Source organism: Macaca mulatta, chromosome 18 (genome assembly GCF_049350105.2).
Source record: "Macaca mulatta isolate MMU2019108-1 chromosome 18, T2T-MMU8v2.0, whole genome shotgun sequence".
Taxonomy (NCBI): Eukaryota; Metazoa; Chordata; class Mammalia; order Primates; family Cercopithecidae; genus Macaca; species Macaca mulatta.
The window spans coordinates 68,481,163-68,500,595 of record NC_133423.1 but is presented as its reverse complement, the minus strand read 5'-3'; the positions used below and the strand labels follow the sequence as shown (position 1 = coordinate 68,500,595).

At 39.8% G+C, this 19,433-nt stretch overlaps 1 protein-coding gene across 1 annotated transcript in view; it reads left to right on the top strand.

The window, feature by feature from the left end:
- Positions 1-19,433, top strand: part of LAMA3 (laminin subunit alpha 3) — a 183,254-nt gene that overhangs the window by 122,296 nt on the left and 41,525 nt on the right. Inside the window, exons 35-46 of the mRNA XM_015121683.3 lie at positions 233-384; positions 5,195-5,305; positions 5,413-5,524; positions 5,754-5,921; positions 7,584-7,780; positions 9,471-9,587; positions 10,279-10,433; positions 10,897-11,038; positions 11,870-11,972; positions 14,161-14,277; positions 14,367-14,546; positions 15,721-15,863. Of these exons, the coding sequence (XP_014977169.3) occupies positions 233-384; positions 5,195-5,305; positions 5,413-5,524; positions 5,754-5,921; positions 7,584-7,780; positions 9,471-9,587; positions 10,279-10,433; positions 10,897-11,038; positions 11,870-11,972; positions 14,161-14,277; positions 14,367-14,546; positions 15,721-15,863 (1,697 nt within the window). The remainder of the gene's footprint in view (positions 1-232; positions 385-5,194; positions 5,306-5,412; positions 5,525-5,753; positions 5,922-7,583; positions 7,781-9,470; positions 9,588-10,278; positions 10,434-10,896; positions 11,039-11,869; positions 11,973-14,160; positions 14,278-14,366; positions 14,547-15,720; positions 15,864-19,433) is intronic.

Genomic DNA, 19,433 nt, shown 5'->3' with positions numbered 1-19,433 from the left:
TCATGTATAAAGTAAGCAACAGGTTGCATGGAAAATCCATTTCTAAAATGCTCCCTGTGCATAGGGCTCTCCTTTTTTCAGAATCCACATCCTTCCCTGAGAAGACCAGGGCTGTGATTGTCACCTGTGATGATCTGTGTGTGTGCCAACTGGGCTGCATAGCACTTGGGGTCTTTTCACAGTCCCACGGCTCCCCCCGCAGCACATTTGCCTTTGATTGTGGCCCCTACAGATTGCGACAGCTGTGTGATGACCCTCCTGAACGACCTGGCCACCATGGGCGAGCAGCTCCGCCTGGTCAAGTCTCAGCTGCAGGGCCTGAGTGCCAGCGCGGGGCTTCTGGAGCAGATGAGGCACATGGAGACCCAGGCCAAGGACCTGAGGGTAAATCCCCTGCGTCTGAGAGTAGATACGTGGGGAGGAGATGCTGCGGGAGTGGATTCTCCATAAGCAGGAAGGAGGAGGTTGACTCCTGGAAAGGCTCAGGGGTTGTCTTCCTTCCTCTGATCCAAATGAAGATAAGAGTTTTCCTGGTGGAAAATCACTTTTGTGAACACACAAAACTAACACATCTAGGTGAAAAACTCCGATATTCAACGTGGGTTCTTTTCTATTTCCCTAAGCATCAGCTGGTCTGAGAAGTAAAGGGAAAGAGTACAAAAGAGACAGATTTAAAAGCTGGGTGTCTGGGGGAGACATCACATGTCGGCAGGTTCCGTGATGCTCCCTGAGCCGTAAAACCAGCAAGTTTTTATTAGCGATTTTCAAAAGGGGAGGGAGTGTAAGAATAGGGTGTGGGTCACAGAGATCACATGCTTCACAAGGTAATATCACAAAGCAAATGGAGGCAGGGTAAGATCACAGGACCACAGGATGGGGCAAAATTAAAATTGTTAATGAAGTCTTGGGCATACATTGTCATTGATAACATCTTATCAGGAGACAGGGTTTGAGAGCAGACAACCTGTCTGACCAAAATTTATTAGGCGGGAATTTCCTCATCCTAATAAGCCTGGGAGCACTACGGGAGACTGGGGCTTATTTCATCCCTTTGTCTATGACCGTAAAAGACAGCCATCTCCAAAGTGGCCATTTTAGAGGCTCCCCCCAGGGACGCATTCTCTTTCTCAGGGATGTTCCTTGCTGAGAAAAAGAATTCAGCGATATTTCTCCTATTTGCTTTTGAAAGAAGAGAAATATGGCTCTGTTCCACCTGGCTCACCAGCAGTCAGAGTTTAAGGTTATCTCCCTTGTTCCCTGAACATTGCTGCTATCCTGTTCTTTTATCAAGGTGCCCAGATTTCATATTGTTCAAGCACACATGCTCCACAAACAATTTGTGCAGTTAATGCAATCATCACGGGGTCCTGAGGCAACATTCATCCTCCTCAGCTTACGAAGATGATGGGATTAAGAGATTAAAGACAGGCATAGGAAATCACAAGGGTATTGACCGGGGAAGTGATAAGTGTCCATGAAATCGTCACAATTTATGTTCAGAGATTGCAGTAAAGACAGGCGTAAGAAATCATAAAAGTATTAATTTGGGGGACTAATAAATGTCCATGAAATCTTCACAATTATATTCTTCTGCCATGCCTTCAGCCAGTCCCTCCATTTGGGGTCCCTGACTTCCCACAACAGTCCTCCTTCCTCTGATACAAATGAAGATAAGAGTTTTCCTGGTGGAAAGTCATTTTTGTGAACACACAAAACTAACACATCTAGGTGAACAATACTTACTGAACATCCAGGTGAATTTTTCTCATAGAGCGTTTATTTCAGTGTCTTGCATTCAGAAGACTCAAACACAGGTTTGTGTTAAATTGGTATTAACTCTTCTTTAAATGTTGGATAGAATTTTTCCAGTGAAGCCATGTGAGCCTGAAATTTTCTTTGTTGGAAGTTGTGGTTTTTAAAAATAAACCGTGAATTTAATTTTCAAAGAATAGATATGAGACTACAGTATTTGGGCTATGTGTTTCTTCTTGAGTGGTATTTGGTCATTTGTACCTTTCAAAGAATGTGTCAATTTCATCTTAATTACCAAATATATTGACATAAAATTGTTCATAATATTCCCTTATTATCCTTTATACATTTGTAAAGTCTATAAAGATGCCTTCTCATTCATTTTCTGATAATGATAATTTACATCTTATCTCTTTCTCTTAATTATTTTGGCTAGAGTATTATCAATGTTGTTGATCCTTTTATTTCATTGATTTTATCCATTGTTTTTCTGTTTTCAATTTCATTGATTTCCGTTCTTATCCTTTTTTAAATTTCTTCCTTGTGCTTGCTTTGGGTGAAACTTGCTATTCATTTTCTGGTTTCCTAAGCTTATTTTATTGATTCAAATCTTTCTTGATTCTAACACAGGCATATAATCCTATCAGTTTTACCACTAAGCACTGCTTTAGCTGTATCCTACAGACCTTGTAATGTTATGTTTTCATTCTTATTCAATTCAATGGATTTTCTGATTTTCCTTGTGACATATCTGTAACCCATGTGTTATTTAGAAATGTGTTGACCAGGCATGGTGGCTCATGCCTGTATTCCCAGCACTTTGGGAGGCCGAGGCGGGTGGATCACTTGAGCCCAGGAGTTGGAGACCAGCCTGGCCAACATGGTGAAACTCTAACTCTACTAAAAATACAAAAATTAGCCGGGATGTTGGCACACGCCTGTAGTCCCAGCTACTTGGGAGGCTGAGGCAGGAGAATCACTAGAACCCCAGAGGCAGAGGTTGCAGTGAACTGAGATGGTGCTACTACACTCCAACCTGGGTGACAGAGCGAGATTCCATCTTAAAAAACAAAAACAAAAAAGAAATGTGTTGTTTAATATCCAAATTGGGGGATTTTCCAGATAACTTTGTGTTACTGGTTTCTAATTTAACTCTTTCATGGTCAGAGAACACACTTTCTATGATTTCAATCCTTTTAAATGTGTTGAGGTTTGTTTTATAGCTCAGAATGTAGTCCATTTGGGTGAATGCTGTATGTATACTTAGATGGAAGGTGGCTGAGAGGGTATCCTAAGAAGTAATAGAACCTATTTCCCTCAGGGGAAATAGGGGATGCTGTGTCCATGAATGGGAGCTAAAAAGCAGCCTGGAAACTGCCCAGTGCTCATCGTTGGGTAATGGCCGTATGAGAGCCTAGCAAAGCTACAGGGGTGGGACACATCTACGGACCTGGATCTGTGCTGGAATGTTACATCCTGTCAGTGCCACGACAGTATACAAATCCTAAACTGCCAAAGTAAGACCTGGTCCTAGACTGCGGGTCAGAGGCTCGAGTAGGGGTGGTGATAAGCATAAGAGCACTAGACAGGGCCCAGAGAGCACAAAGAAAGGGGAACTCCCACCCAGAATGAGCCTGCAAACATTGTTAGCAGAGAAGTAATAAGAAAGACGCCCAACAGAAGCAGCAGTCAAGAGATGAGTTCACTTTGGATAAAATGAAAACAATAGGACAATCTAAAAATGACTTTGCAGAATAACACCCAATAGAAGGAATAAGAAATTAGGAAATTTGAGGGGGGAAACCACCAGAAATCAAACAAGAAGGGGTAGATATGAAAAGACCCAATTGAAAATCATGGAAATGAAAGAATACACTCATTGAAGTAAAATAATTCAGTAGATGAGATCAGCTGTAGTCTAGACACAGTGAACAAGGCTTTGGGGAAAGTTTAATAAGTACTTTTGGGTTTAGGACTGATTGTAGTGGCTATAGCTGAGTATATATAGCAAAAGATTATTCTAGAAAAATGACTCTTTCCTATCCTTTTGGATAATGTTAGTCCAAGGTTTATAGGCTTAATATGGAGAAGAGGAGGGTAAAAGCATTTATGTCTTGAGGAAAAAAAAAAAAAAGGAAGCCACTGGGTTGCTTGGATTTTGTCAACACAGCCCTGCAGCCTTCACCGTTCTGCACACATGCCGTGTGCCACACCCTGTGCTAAGGGCTTTACTCAAGTCTCCCAACCTCCTCATGAGGAACCTAGTGTTATTCTCATTAAACAGGCATGGAGAAGCTGAGCATCTTGCCTAAAATCATGGTGGTTCTAGAAGAATTCAAATCACGATCAAATTCTAAAGGCCGTGCTTTACCCACTCCACCTCTTATCCAGGTGTTCTGCTGACAATGTAGAAAATGACTTGCCTCCCTTTCCCCGAAGTAAAGTTAAAATAGAACTATCTTCTTGCCATATCACACTAACATGAGAAAATTAAGAAAGATTACATATAAGAAGGGAAGTAACAGTTTTAAATGCCCATGTGTACATGACATTTTAAAATACATTAGCTCACTTATCACCAAAACCAACCTTGCAGCTAAATATGATAATCCCCAATTTACTAATGGAAGAGCAAGGCTTAGTGCGGCTCATCTATTATGTGGCAGACTTAGGGTTTGGACCTAGGCTTTATTTAAAGCCTGTATTCTTTTACCCAGCACTGGTTCTGACATACTTATTGAGGTAATAATATCACTTTTTCTGTAAACTTTTTCAATATATTAATTCTTTTTTCCAAAAAATTGAAAATCATCATCATTCTAGATATTATGTGCAGCAGCGTCTAAGAATCTAAGAGTACTGAGGCAATTTAGCCTAAAAAAGGGGCAAGGGACCTGGATTATGGTCCTGAAGCAATCACCGATGAGCTATGCAACCATGGACAAGTCAGATTTCTTTGGGCTTCCATTTTCTCATTTGCAACATGAGGCTGTTCAGCTACAGGAGCTCTGAGTTCCCTGTGGTTCTGTTGGATGAGATTCTTTGAATAGATTCTTAATGGTTCCTTCATTCAAGCAGCCATATGCACTGCTTTTAGTGTTGTCAGGTTAACTGCAGATTTTAAAAAACTGTATTTATTATAGAATCTGGAAATTAATCAGGTAAGTAGTATTACCCTCATTTCTCTAAGGTTAGGTCATTAATTCCAGTGAAGTAGCTCTTGTCTCTTCACATTTGCTACTTTATTTTAGAGCCATATCACAGTGTACATCAGAAAATAGATTCCTTATGTAACCTATTTCAAAGAACCACATTTGTGTGTGTGTGGAACTGACAATGGTCTTGCCAAATGATTCTTCAATTATAACCCTGTTGACCAGGTTGATGGGATTTAGTCTTAATTTATACTGTAAAGTGACACTCATTTGTGTTTTATTTCCAGAATCAGTTGCTCAACTACCGTTCTACCATTTCAAATCATGGATCAAAAATAGAAGGCCTGGAAAGAGAACTGACTGATTTGAATCAGGAATTTGAGACTTTGCAAGAAAAGGTAAATGTGTTAAGTCCATTTAACTTTGGGGTTTTTTTTGCTTTCAAAGTATTTTTATCTTTCTTCATTGACTTAATTTGTTGCTAATCCATTTGTTTTTCATATAGGCTCAAGTAAATTCCAGAAAAGCACAAACATTATACAACAATGTTAATCGGGCAATACAAAGCGCAAAAGAACTGGATATGAAGATTAAAACTGTCATCCGGAATGTGCACAGTAAGAAGAGTTACTAAGCCCAATTAGTCTTTTGGTTGCATAACCTTCATTGTACACTAAAAGAATTCCCTTTAAGATTTCAACATTATGAAAAGAATCCCATAATGATACTAAAAAACTAATATAAAATCTCCATAGAAGTTTCTGCCTTTTTTTTTTTTCCTTTTTTTTTAAGTAGCCTACTGGAGCCCAGAATTCCCAGATTAATAAACCACTTGATGTTTCCTAGTTCTCTTAAAGCAGATCTCGGGGCCAGATGGAGAGGGAAACAACGTGCCTTCAGGTGAATTTTCCAGAGAGTGGGCTGAAGCCCAGCGCATGATGAGGGAACTGCGGAACAGGAACTTTGGAAAGCACCTGAGAGAAGCAGAAGCTGATAAAAGGGAGTCGCAGCTCTGTAAGAATGCTCCCAGATTCTTTTATCCAGTCCGTTCTAATTGATTGGAAACACGATGTACAGAGTACAATGTAGAGTTCTCCGTTGCAGGCGGAAGACCTCATGGTTTCAGTGAATATTACTGTTAGAGCATCATGTGGTGAAAATCAGTAGCTCCCAGGAGACCCAGGTTAACAAGGCGCTGTAGAATATAACAGCTTACCATCACGCAAAAAAAAAAAAAAGAAGGTTCTTCTAAAAGTTAGATATGGTTGCCTCTTTTTCCTTCTTAACTGTATTTTTCTGATGCTCATGTACCTCTTTCCAGTTTTCTCATTACATCATTATTAATGGTCACCTCACCACTACTGAATTTTTGAATCACAAATTGATATTAGCACTACTACAGATTGAGATTCCCTTTCCAAAATGCTTGGGACCAGATGTGTTTCAAATTTTTAATTTTTTTGGATTTTGGAATACTTGCATAGACTTAATGAGACCTCTTGGAGATGGGACCCCAGTCTAAACATAAAATTTATTTATGTTTCATTTACATCTTATACACATATCTTGAAGGTAATTTTATACAATATTTTTAATAATTATGTGCATGAAATGAACTTGTGTGTGTTTGTGTATGTGTAAGACAGAGTCTTACTCCATTACTCAGGCTGGAGTGCAGTGGTGTGATCTCAACTCACTGCAACCTCCACCTCCTGAGTTCAAGCGATTCTCATGCCTCAGACTCAGGAGTGGCTGGAATTACAGGTACCTGCCACCATGCCTGGCTAATTTTTGTATTTTCAGTAGAGACTGGGTTTTACCATTTTGGCCAGGCTGGTCTCAAACTCCTGACCTCAAGACATATGCCTGCCTCGGCCTCCCAATGTGCTAAGATTACAGGCATGAGCCACCGCGCCCAGCCTCTGAAACAAACTTTTGACTGCATTTTGACTGAAACCTGTCACATGAGGTCAGACGTGGAATTTTCTATTTGTGGCATCATGTCATTGCTAAAAAATGTCAGATTTTGAAACAATTCGGATTTTGGCTTTTTAGATTAGGGATGTTCAAATCTGTATTACAAAAACAAACAAAAACTGATATACTAGAAATTAACAGAATACATAGAAAGGTTTTGACTAGAGAAAATGCCTCGTTAGTTCAAAACTGAGAAATATTAGTTTAGTGCATACTTTTTTCAGATACTGGTATTTATTCTTTAATAAAATGATGTATCAGTGGTTAATATATAGATACTAGCAGCTTTCTTGCTTAAATTTTTATTGTTCAAATTTAATGTGAGTCTTGGCTTTTAATTGTAAATAGGCAGTATTCACAGTGAAAGAAGCATGCACTTTACCCCCTGCAGCCAGCTCAAGTTCAAGTCCTGAGCCTGACTGGCCATGTAACCTTGGGTCAGCCATCTCATTTCTCACGGCCTCCATCTCCTTATCTAAAACGTGAGAATGATAATTTATTGTTTTCCCATGGAAGTTAAATGAGGCAACGTGTACAGTGCACATAGCAGGTCTGTGTCAATGTTTCCTTTCCCATCCCCTCCAAAGTTCAAGGAAAACCATGAAATGAGTAGAAACTCGATTCTCCCTTCATAGTCTTTATAACCCAGCTTCAGTATGCTCCTCTGTCAAGTAGAAAACATGAAGTGATGTATTACAGTGCTGAACCGGATAAGGACCTGGCAGAAAACCCACCAGGGGGAGAACAATGGGCTTGCTAACAGTATACGGGATTCTTTAAATGAATACGAAGCCAAACTCAGTGACCTTCGCGCTCGGCTGCAGGAGGCAGCTGCCCGAGCCAAGCAGGCAAATGGCTTGAACCAAGAAAACGAGAGAGCTTTGGGAGCCATCCAGGTGAGTTCACAGTTTGAAGCTGCACACGTTCGTTAATAAGGATGAGAGAAGCAGGGATCTTTATTATTAATAAAGTGGCATAGTCAGGCACCTGTCTGTACATCTGATTATACCACCTCAGAGCCAGATCAGACAGGAACAAAGCATTAAGTGCAAAACCATAGTCATTTCTAGCCTTCAGCTACCAGAAAAGATTCTGAACTTTAACCACAGACAAAGCAGTGCAAACTGCTTTACCTGCATCCCCGGTTCAAAGAGTATTGGAGGAATAATGTTGCCAAATAGATGAGAAATTAATATTGCTATAGTTAACTCAAAGTATATATTATGTTTTTGGCAATTTACTTTTTGTGTCAGATATGTAAACATAATTATCATAATCACCAGCAAAGGCATTTTAAGCCATAATCTGCTTTATAGGAAATAAAAGTACAGGTCACATACAGAAGCTGCAATGACAGAATTTAAAGCTCTGGATTTTGCAGTTCATATATATATATATATATTTGGCACCACCACGCCTGGCTAATTTTTGTATTTTTAGTAGAGACGGAGTTTCACCATGTTGGCTAGGCTGGTCTCAAACTCCTGACCTCAGGTGATCCACTCGCCTCAGCCTCCCAAAGTGATGGGATTACAGGTATGAGCCACTGTGCCTGGCCTTATAGTTCATATTTCAAGTAGTGAACATTGTATGCTAAAACAATAAGGCCAGGTGCAATGGTTATGCTTGTAATCTTAACACTTTGAGAGGCTGAGGCAAGAGGATTGCTTGGGCCCAGGGGTTTGAGACCAGCCTGGGCAAGGTAGTGAGACCCCATCTCTACAAAAATGTTTTAAAAAATTAGCTGGGCGTAGTGGCATGTGCCTGTAGTCTCAGCTACTCGGGAGGCTGAGGTGGAAGGATCACTTGAACACACTGGTGGGTTGGGGGCAAGGGTGCAGTGAGCCATTATCGAGCCACTGCACTTCAGCCTAGGCAACAGAATGAGACCTGTCTCAAAAAACAAAAAACAAAAAAAAAAAAAAATTAAAAACAACAAAAATATGAGAGGTTATGTAGGGTTATAAAACAACAGTGAAATCAAAGTTGAATAACATAGGGCAGACCCCAAAACAGGAGGAAGTTGGTAAATGAAAATAAATGATGTCTTAGTGGATGACTCTATGCTTAGCTCCCAAAGCCTCTTTGGATGGTACCATGTCTGTGTGAAGTTGCTGATTATGCCAAGGTAAGGAAGCAGGACCCAACTTTATAGGCCTCTGAACTCTGGCAGCCTTCCAGCCTGGCATTCTCAGGTTCTGTGTGACCTCTCGGTCAAGTGCCTGCTGTGTTCTCATTGGTACTGGCTGATGGTTGCTGATGGTTTATTTACATAAAATCTTTTGGTCTGTTTCAGAAACCAGATTTTGATAATATACCCATCTCGTTGGGCAAGTTGACCCCTACTGTAGAAACCTTCTTCAGCAGTGATAGCAATTGTTTCATTGGCATATCATTTAAGGAACTATGATAAGACACCTCCACTACAAAAAGAACTGAGTTCCTATCACTTTGTAATTGCCTAGACAATGTTTCGGTTCGAGAAAGCATTCTGACTTCGAAATTGCTTACATGTTATTGTCCCATAAATTTGTCTATGCCTTCTGATAATATATCATGGAGCTCAAGCAATTTTTTTTTCTTCAGAGACAAGTAAAAGAAATAAATTCCCTGCAGAGTGATTTCACCAAGTATCTGACCTCTGCTGACTCATCTTTGTTGCAAACCAACATTGCACTGCAGCTGATGGAGAAAAGCCAGAAGGTAGAGGAAACAGTTGTTCTCTAGAAAAATCTAAAAACATTTTAATTATATTGCGAGAAAACAATGAAATGGGCTGACCTACATTTTTGCTTTATCGAAGTATAGTCTCTTAGATGGAAGGGAATATATGGAAATGTTAACAATAGTTCTCTCTTGCAAAAGAAGTATGAATGACATGTCTTCTTATGTTCATATGTATTACCTGATTTGTCTGCAATGAACAAATCACTTTTGTGATAACAACAAAAAATTATAATGCTATTTTAAAAAATCAAGCATACAAGCATTTATTAACAAGATATTTAAGACCTGATCAAAAAAACTGATACAATTTCTTAGCAGTTCAATGGGGATTTTAAAGCACCTTTTACAATAACTATTTCTAAGTCATTAAAAAAGTTCTTTGGTTTACTATAACTTTATGTTGATGATGACATTGTGATTTTGTAAAGGTTACTAAAGGGTTTCTCACCATAATGAGAATGTTCAAGATAGTGGTAAACCTTGGGGAAATATTACCAGTGCTACTGTCTGAAGCGACCAAGGATTAACTGGTATGGTAAATAGGCTTAGAAAATATAACATCTCATTGTTGCCCCTGGAAACACATCAGTAATGATAGAGTTTGAGAAATCAGCATCTACATTCTTTGCTTGAATTTATACTGTCTTTGTTTACTTGGAAAAAATAGGAATACGAAAAATTAGCTGCCAGTTTAAATGAAGCAAGACAAGAACTAAGTGACAAAGTAAGAGAACTTTCCAGATCTGCTGGCAAAACATCCCTTGTGGAGGAGGCAGAAAAGCATGCGCAGTCCTTACAAGAGCTGGCAAAGCAGCTGGAAGAGTGAGTGCACGGCCCAGGAGACCAGAAGGGCACATGGGCTGAGCGCAGCAGCTTGTCTTGAGACAAGCAAGGCCCTCCCCTGGGTTGGCTGGGTCTCCAGAACTGGGTGGAGGGCGGAGGGTGGCGTCAAGGCCAATGCCCCCCAGGCCCACGTCAGAAGCAGAGCAGCAATAAGGGCGCTAATTCCTGGCCACGTCCTTTGGGCACAGCTACAGAGGCCATCACCTCAGGTATCTACTTACCAAATGAAAAGAGAAGGGGCTGGGCTCATGTTGATGGCACCACTGCAGTCAAACCTGGCCGACAGAGAGAGACTCTGCCATCTCTTTATATTGTTTTATTTTTTCCATTTCATAAAAAAAAAAAGGAAAGAAAAGAAAACAAGAAATGGAAAGGTTTGGGGGGATGTCAGCTGCTGGCAGAGGAAGGTTGTGGGGAGTGCCTAACCTGCCCTGTCTTCCAGGATCAAGAGAAATGCCAGCGGGGATGAGCTGGTGCGCTGTGCTGTGGATGCCGCCACCGCCTATGAGAACATTCTCAACGCCATCAAAGCGGCCGAGGACGCGGCCAACAGGGCTGCCAGTGCATCTGAATCTGCCCTCCAGGTGGGCACCTGTACCAGCAGCTTCTCCACATTCACTGTGGAGATGGCTCATTTTTATATTTTCTTTCCATGGGCTCCAAGGAATAGAAACAAAGCATTATTTTAAATCAGAACTTGTTGTATAGGATAGAACTTGCTCTAGATATGGGTAATTTCTGTGTTTGACTACTTCATGTCTGTAGCACTGTTTTAAACCTATGTGTAAAACCAGATAGAAATTACACTGATTATCAATTTTCAACCTGAACAAATATTATATCCTATATCTTACCAGGTATGCTTTTATGCTGTGATCGTTAACCAAAAAGAAACATTTTTGCAAACAACTTGATCAGCATTTTCATCAGGTCATTTGGCCTTACATCTCGGTGTGTCTGTGGAGTCCTGTGGGATCTTATATGCACCATATGATAATTCCTATATCTGAAAATAAAGAACAAAATACTAAATATCAGAGTTCAGGAGGACAAGCCTTCTTGAATGAGTAAAGGCTTTTCTGTCCCAAAGCTTGAACGCCTGAAAACAACTAAGTTCTCTCTTCTGTTATTGTGGGGGGTTTCGTACGAATGACAGTGAGCAGCTAAAACAAGTGTCACATAATTTGTCAGTATGCCACCAGAGATAGGCCCACCTCCCCAAGCCACAGAAGTCACATAGGTGTTAGGGCTACCTGGAGCCCTAACTGTATCTTTTAGGGAACAATCTAGTTCTAGCTCCTTCCCCCTTTGCACTTCATTCTTAAAATTAAGGGTTTCAGACTAGGATAAAAATCTTATTCCATATTTCCTAACATACAGCATTTGTTTAAGGCTGTTAAATGCTTTGCTTTCAGACAGTGATAAAGGAAGATCTGCCAAGAAAAGCTAAAACCCTGAGTTCCAACAGTGATAAACTGTTAAATGAAGCCAAGATGACACAAAAGAAGCTAAAGCAAGGTATTAAGGGGAGTTGGCAATGGCAGGGATAGTCAAGAGCTTTAAATGACCTCTGGGACCAGGCGGGGCAGCCCTAGAAGCAAATGTTGTTTTTGAATCTCAGTGTCAATGCAGATGATACTTTTTATTTATTTTATTTTATTACTATTATTATTTTTAATAGAGATGGGGTCTCCATTGCCCAGGCTGAAGTGCAGTGGCACAATCATAGCTCACTGTAACTTTGAACTCCTGGGCTTAAGCGATCCTCCACTTCAGCCTCCCAAGTGGCTGAGATTACAGGCATGCACCACCATGCCCAGCTAATTTTTGTATATTTTGTAGAGGCAAGGTCTTGCTATATTGCCCAGGCTAGTCTCAAAGTCCTGTCCTTACAGGATCCTCTTGTCTCAGCTTCCCAAAATGCTGGGATTACAAGCATGAGCCATCATGCTGTGCCCAGATACTACTTTTTAAATTCATGATTTATTTATCAATTTCATGTATCCACCCAATATTCTAAATATCCCCCACCCATCATATACAAAATTAACTAGAGCCTTACAAATATAAATAAATCTTGAGAGTGATAGGCCTATTTGGGCCTGGCCTTGGTGGGGAGGCTATTTTAATTTAACTCACCGTGACACTGGCAACCCACATGTCAAGATCATTGGTTTGGGATCATTAGAATAACTGCTTTAAAATTTCTTAAGTAATAAAATCTTTGCAACTAAAAGTCCCCAAAATCACTACTACTGTGAAGCATGAGAATTTTTTTTTTGTTTTTTTTTTTTTGAGACGAGGTCTCACTCTGTCACCCAGGCTGGAGTGCAGTGGCATGATCTTGGCTCACTGCAAGCTCCGCCTCCCGGGTTCATGCCATTCTCCTGCCTCAGCCTCCCGAGTAGCTGGGACTACAGGCACCCGCCACCATGCCTGGCTAATTTTTTTGTATTTTTAGTGGAGACGGGGTTTCACCGAGTTAGCCAGGATGGTCTCGATCTCCTGACCTCGTGATCCGCCCGCCTCGGCCTCCCAAAGTGCTCGGCCCGGGCCGAGAATTTTTTAAGCATAAATTTTATCTTTGGAAAATGTTCATGTATTTTACTCACTTATTTTCTTCAATAATTAAACTCTCTCAATCTCACCAAATTTCTGTGTTTCAAAAACACTGTGTTTCTCCAGGCTCTTGTTGTCATCCGTGAGTCCACGGCCCTCACTCAGCCTCTTAGTCCTTTCAGAGGGATTAAATGATGCCTCTGTAAATTAAATAATTTCTCCTCTTTCTGCTTCCTTCCTTTCCTTCCTTCTTTCTTTCTCTCTTTCTTTCACATGATAAAAAATTAAAGACATGAAAAATAAAATACAAAAAAAGTACTAACATACATTCATTTGCCTCACAAATTTCAAGAATTCAGATTTTCTGGTATGACATCTGTTGCTCTCTACAAAATTTGAGCTTTGAGGTAGGCTCAGTGTGCTAAATAGGGTTAGGATACTAACTATGTAAACCAGTCCTGGAATCATAATTGAAACCACGAATCATCAAGATGGTTTAAAAGCCTTTGCTGGTCATTTTCGATGACCCAAGGATGGCAATATTATCAGCTAGGAATGACTGCTAGCTAGCTCCCTTTCTTTCACAGAATTTTAAAAATGTGTCGTTCATTTTGGAAATTAACAGAAACAATGCCTACTTTGTGTCTGTATTTGCCTGGATGAGGCTCTTTCAACAACACTCTTGTCCTCTGATAGAAGAGGATCCTTTCTGCATTATTAATTAATTCATTCACTCATATATTCATTTACTCAACAAACAGGTACTATTAAGCCTCGACTAGTGCCAGACACTACATTATGTGCTAGGACATGGTAATGGATAAGACAGATGCATCTTTTACTAAACAGAGTCTCTTACTCTGGGCGGATAAGAAGTTTAGCCTTTCCCAAGTTATTCAGCCTCTCTCTTTCTTCCTGTGTATTTCCAAGCCATTTCCTCAAGGCTCTGATTTGCTGCTGACCTCTGTAACTGGAGGATCCCAGAGCTGTGGGTCTGGGCACATGCAGTGGGCATCTCTGAGATGACTCCTAAGAAGCAAGTCTACTCAATGCTGTGCAGACACTGGCTACTTCAGGGGCCACAAATACCAATGGAGGATCAAAAATGCACAAAGGAATTGCCTCCTAATGCTTTATTTTATTTTAGAAGTCAGTCCGGCTCTCAGCAACCTACAGCAAACCCTGAATATTGTGACAGTTCAGAGAGAAGTGATAGCCACCAATCTCACAACTCTCCGAGATGGTCTTCGTGGGATACAGAGAGGTCAGCATCTTCCTAACCCGTTGTACTTGGTTGGCTTCTTTTGTTGAACGTTTTAGATACTTATACCTCCCTATTTGTGTGTGCATTAGGTGATATTGATGCTATGATCAGTAGTGCAAAGAGCATGGTCAGAAAGGCCAACGACATCACAGATGAGGTCCTGGATGGGCTGAACCCCATTCAGACAGATGTGGAAAGAATTAAGGACACCTATGGGAGCACACAGAACGAAGACTTCAAAAAGGCTCTGACGGATGCAGATAACTCGGGTATTAGGCATTCTCTGGCCAGGACATCTTAGCCATTCTCTCCATTGTTATGTGTTTTGGTCCATTTTCATTCTTCCCTGGTAAAGTCTGATCTCAGAAACTAAAACATTAGAAAACAGCTCCACATGATATAGGATATATTCAAAGCATATAGGTAGTCTACTAGTTGGAAGGACCAGATAGGATTTTTAATTTTTAGAAAATACATTGAAAATGCTATTGGGTTTTTTTTTTACAAAGTGGAGATACAAGTTTCTTAATCATGAGGCATTGAATTATGATTAATATTAAGAATCAGAAAACAGGCCGGGCGCGGTGGCTCACGTCTGTAATTCCAGCACTTTGGGAGGCCGAGGCGGGTGGATCATGAGGTCAGGAGATCGAGACCATCCTGGCTAACACAGTGAAACCCCGTCTCTACTAAAAACACAAAAAATTAGCCAGGCGTGGTGGCGGGTGCCTGTAGTCCCAGCTACTCGGGGAGGCTGAGGCAGGAGAATGGTGTGAACCTGGGAGGTGGAGCTTTCAGTGAGCCGAGATCGTGCCACTGCATTCCAGCCTGGGTGGCAGAGCAAGACTCCATCTCAAAAAAAAAAAAAAAAAGAAAAAGAAAAAGAATCAGAAAACAAAGATTTTTTTTTTTTCTTTCCGTAGTGGTCAAAGTAAAGGATTTGGTACCCAGATTGCAGAATACAATTCACCATGTACAGTAGCTCCTCCTTATCCTCAGGGGATATGTTCCAAGACCCCTAGTGGATGCATGAACCCACAGATAGTACCAAACCCTGTATATACTATGTTTTTTCAATCTGATAACCCAGATAGCTACTAAGTGACTAATGGGTGGGTAGGGTAGACAGCAAGGATATGCTGGAAAAAAGGAAGATTCACATGGGTGCTACTCCAAACAGCACACAATTCAAAACTTACGAATTGCTTATTTCTGGAATTTTTCTTTTTAATATTTTTGGACCATGGTTGATAGCAAGTACTTGAAACCTCGAGAAGTGAAACCATGGGTAAGGGGGGAACTACCGTAACTAATTATGACCCATCCTGTTCAACATCTGGGGACCAAACATGCCACTTGACAAATACTGTCAGTAAGAACAATTGTAGTTAGCCTTTTCTTAATGCTCAATATTACATTTCTGTTTTCTAATCTCACCAACAGTGAATAAGTTAACCAACAAACTACCTGATCTTTGGCGCAAGATTGAAAGTATCAACCAACAGCTGTTGCCCTTGGGAAACATCTCTGACAACATGGACAGAATACGAGAATTAATTCAGCAGGCCAGAGATGCTGCCAGTAAGGTGAGTGTGTCCCCATGTGGTCAGTGGCCAAGGCTAGTTCTTTGATGAGTTATCACATTCATCAAGAAAGAAAAAACACTTATTTACTCAAGAATTAGTTGTCTTTCTTCCCCCAATTCTTTGGTTGCTTGAAATATAAAGACTGATTTTTCTCCTGTCATCCTTTACAAGTGTACATGACCTTTGTACATTCTTACATTCTTACATTATCTTATCATTCTTACATTATCTGGTATATCAGGATCCTGAAGCAGTTTGCCCCATTGAGTTTATTCAGGCAGAAAGAAGGATTTTTTTCCAGGCCCTGGTTTGTAAACTGTGATTGCACATTCAAGTGAGGATTCTGTGGTCAGAATGTGCCAGTGTGATACTGCACAGGACCCACCCTCCTACTGTTACTTCAAAGTTGTAGAATCCATCTTTGCTGAGGATGGAGGATTTAAGATGACAGCAGTTTTCCATCATTGGAGTACTGATTCACCAGCCTTTCTTGTTTTAACCTGACATTATTTACTTGAATTACTGACACTTGTCTCTTAAAATTTGTTTTGTCCTAAAATGGCATAAATATAATTTCTTATATTTTCCAATAACTCCTAGACAGCCCTACAGGAGAGTTTTGGAGGGAGAGGGTTGGAGAGCATAGTCAGAATATCACTGCCCTGGAGGGGCATCGTGCCCAGTAACCAGGCTCACTGTTACTTCTTTTGAGCCTGGGAATCTGCCCTTTCTTCTAAGAAAGCGAAGTATTCCCAACATTAAATCTTGAACAGGAAAACAAACAGCATAGGGCAAAATTTGGAAGAAAGCACCCTCTTCACACTCATACATGCTTTATAAAAACCAAATGAATAAGAATGTGTGCTAGCTTTTACCCTTCTGTCTTCATTCACTAATTTATCCAACAAAAATTTGAAGTGTATTATAACACGGTGGTTAATAGCTGTTTAACCAAGCCAGACTGTCTTGGTTTCAATTCTTGCTCTGCCTTTGATGAGCTGTGAGACCTGAGCCCTGTCCCTTTACCTCTCTATGCCTTAGTTTCTTGGTCTATAGGGCATAGAAAATAATAGTACCAACCTCATGAGATTGTTAGGGTTAAATGAGCTAATGTGGAACAGTGCCTGGCAAATAGTAGATACCATGTTAGTGGAAAAACATAAAATAAAAAGCAATAAGTAAGTGCTTTTGTATGCCTGGTTGGCATCAGCACTTCTTTGGGTGCTGAGGACACAGAAATTATTAAGTCATAGTTCTGAACTCAGGCTGCTCTCCAGCCACTGCAGGTGGTTTCTTAGACTGTGCTAAAAGCTGGATAGAGTTGTGTTATGTGTATCTTCAGAATCCCCAGTTCTACCTGGAGAGGCTTAGAATAGCACTAATAAGTATCATTAACAGACATGGATAAGAAGCTTCATTGCAACATAGTTTATAATCACACAAAAAATTTTTTTTGAAAAAAAGCCACATTGACAACAGTAAACCTGAATGAGCTGGGGCTGTGTTTATCAACATGAATAAATGCAAACACATAGCACCCAGCAAAGAAAGCACATTGTAGATAAATGTGTACAGGTGGACACCATTTATATAAAAATATTTAAAACATGAAAAATAGGACTAATTACAGTTTATAGGTAAATGCATATTTAATTTTAAAAAATTATGAAAAAATGCATGGGAATTTGCTTGGGAATCCAGATCCAGAGTAGTGGTGACCTCTGAGAAGGGAGAGGGGGACAGGTGCCAGTTCTGTGAGTCATGTTCCATTTCATGGTGATGCACATACAGGCATATTTTTCTCCCTCCCTTTCCTCAAATACAAGAAATACCTTAATTTAAAAAATTTAAAGGACGAGTAGGAATTTGCCAGGTGACAAAAAGCAGGAGAGAATTCCAGGCAGAGACTCAGAGAAGATTCTGAAGGGCAGGGAGTGAGTAGGAGAGAGAGGCATGAAATGAGCCCACAAATGTGGGACCCCATCGCTAAGTCCTCTGATTTAATGCCTTGCATATACAAGATCCTCGATAAATATTTAAATACTTGATAGAGAAAATGCAGATTTGCCATAAATCTCATTCTTTTGTATTCGATCGTTAGGAAATATTTATCTTCTTGGTTCACACACCAGGGCTAGTCAGAGAACTTTTGTTATTGGTCTATTACATATAAGTATAAAGTTGAGAGTAAATGTTTGGAAGCTTTGAATAATTTGAATTGCCTCAACATGCAAGCATGTGATCAGTGGGCTTGTATTTTGTCTACCATCTTTTTTATTTTTCTAGTTATTTAAATTTGAATATGTTTTACAAAAGTATTTGTCCCTGGCATATTAGAAAGAAAAAATGGTCCTTCATCACAGAGATCTTAAGAAGCACTATTTTAGAGAGCCTTGATGCACTCACTCATTTTTCAGGACTGAACGCCTATAATAAATGAAACTGTAACATGTAATATATCCAAGGGAAGTAGTTCCTTTCAAAGTGCATTTAAAATATTTTAATATATAAATATAAATATATGCATATATATTTAATTATATATTATAATAATGTATTTTATGCATATATAGTATTATATAATTATATATGCTTTTGTATATTAAATATATAACATATGTTACAGATAATGTATATATAATTATATATGCATTTTAATATAATATATAAAATTATATATTATATATAACATAATTATATATGCATTTATTATATATTTAATATATTAAAATGCATATTTATATATAAGTAGTATATAATACATTATCATATATAAATTGTATATTAATATATACTTATATAAATATTTTGTATATTTAATATATAAATGCATATATTTAAAAACTACATATATATAAATGTATAGATATATATAGTTTTGTTTTTTTGAGACAAGGTCTCACTCTGTTCCCTAGGCTGGAGTCCAGTGGCATGATGACGGCATGCTGCAGCCTGGAACTCCTGGGCTCAAGCGAGCCTCACACCTCAGACTCCTGAGTAGCTAGGACTACAGGCATGCAACACTATGCCTGGCCTTTTCTTTTCTTTTTTTTTTTTTGGTAGAGATGAGGTCTTACCATGTTGCTCAGGCTGGCCTCAAACTCCTGAGCTCAAGTGATCCTCCCACCTCAGCCTCCCAAAGTGCTGAGATTACAGGTGTGAGCTACTGCACCTGGCTTAAAATATAGTTTTAATGTATTACATGTCTGACTGTATGCCAGGCACCATGCCAAGTGCCTCCACGGATGTTAGTTCGTCTGCACAAAAACCTTCGAGGGTTGTAATTCATATTATTGTCATTATCATTATTATTATTGCTGGCCCAGAGGACTAAATGCACTGCTCAAATGTCCCTTACTAATAAAAAACACAAATGCCTTATGACACAGCTCCCGAAAAAGCTTCATGAGTTTATAATTTGGGTCTTGGAGATTATGATCCAGGGCTTAGAGACATTCACATTCCCTTGCTCCTTATCATAACAACTCAGGAAAGGCTGATGCATGGCTACGAGTCACAAACTAGCTCTCTGAGCACGCCTACTTTCTTCACAGGACAGCGTTTGACACC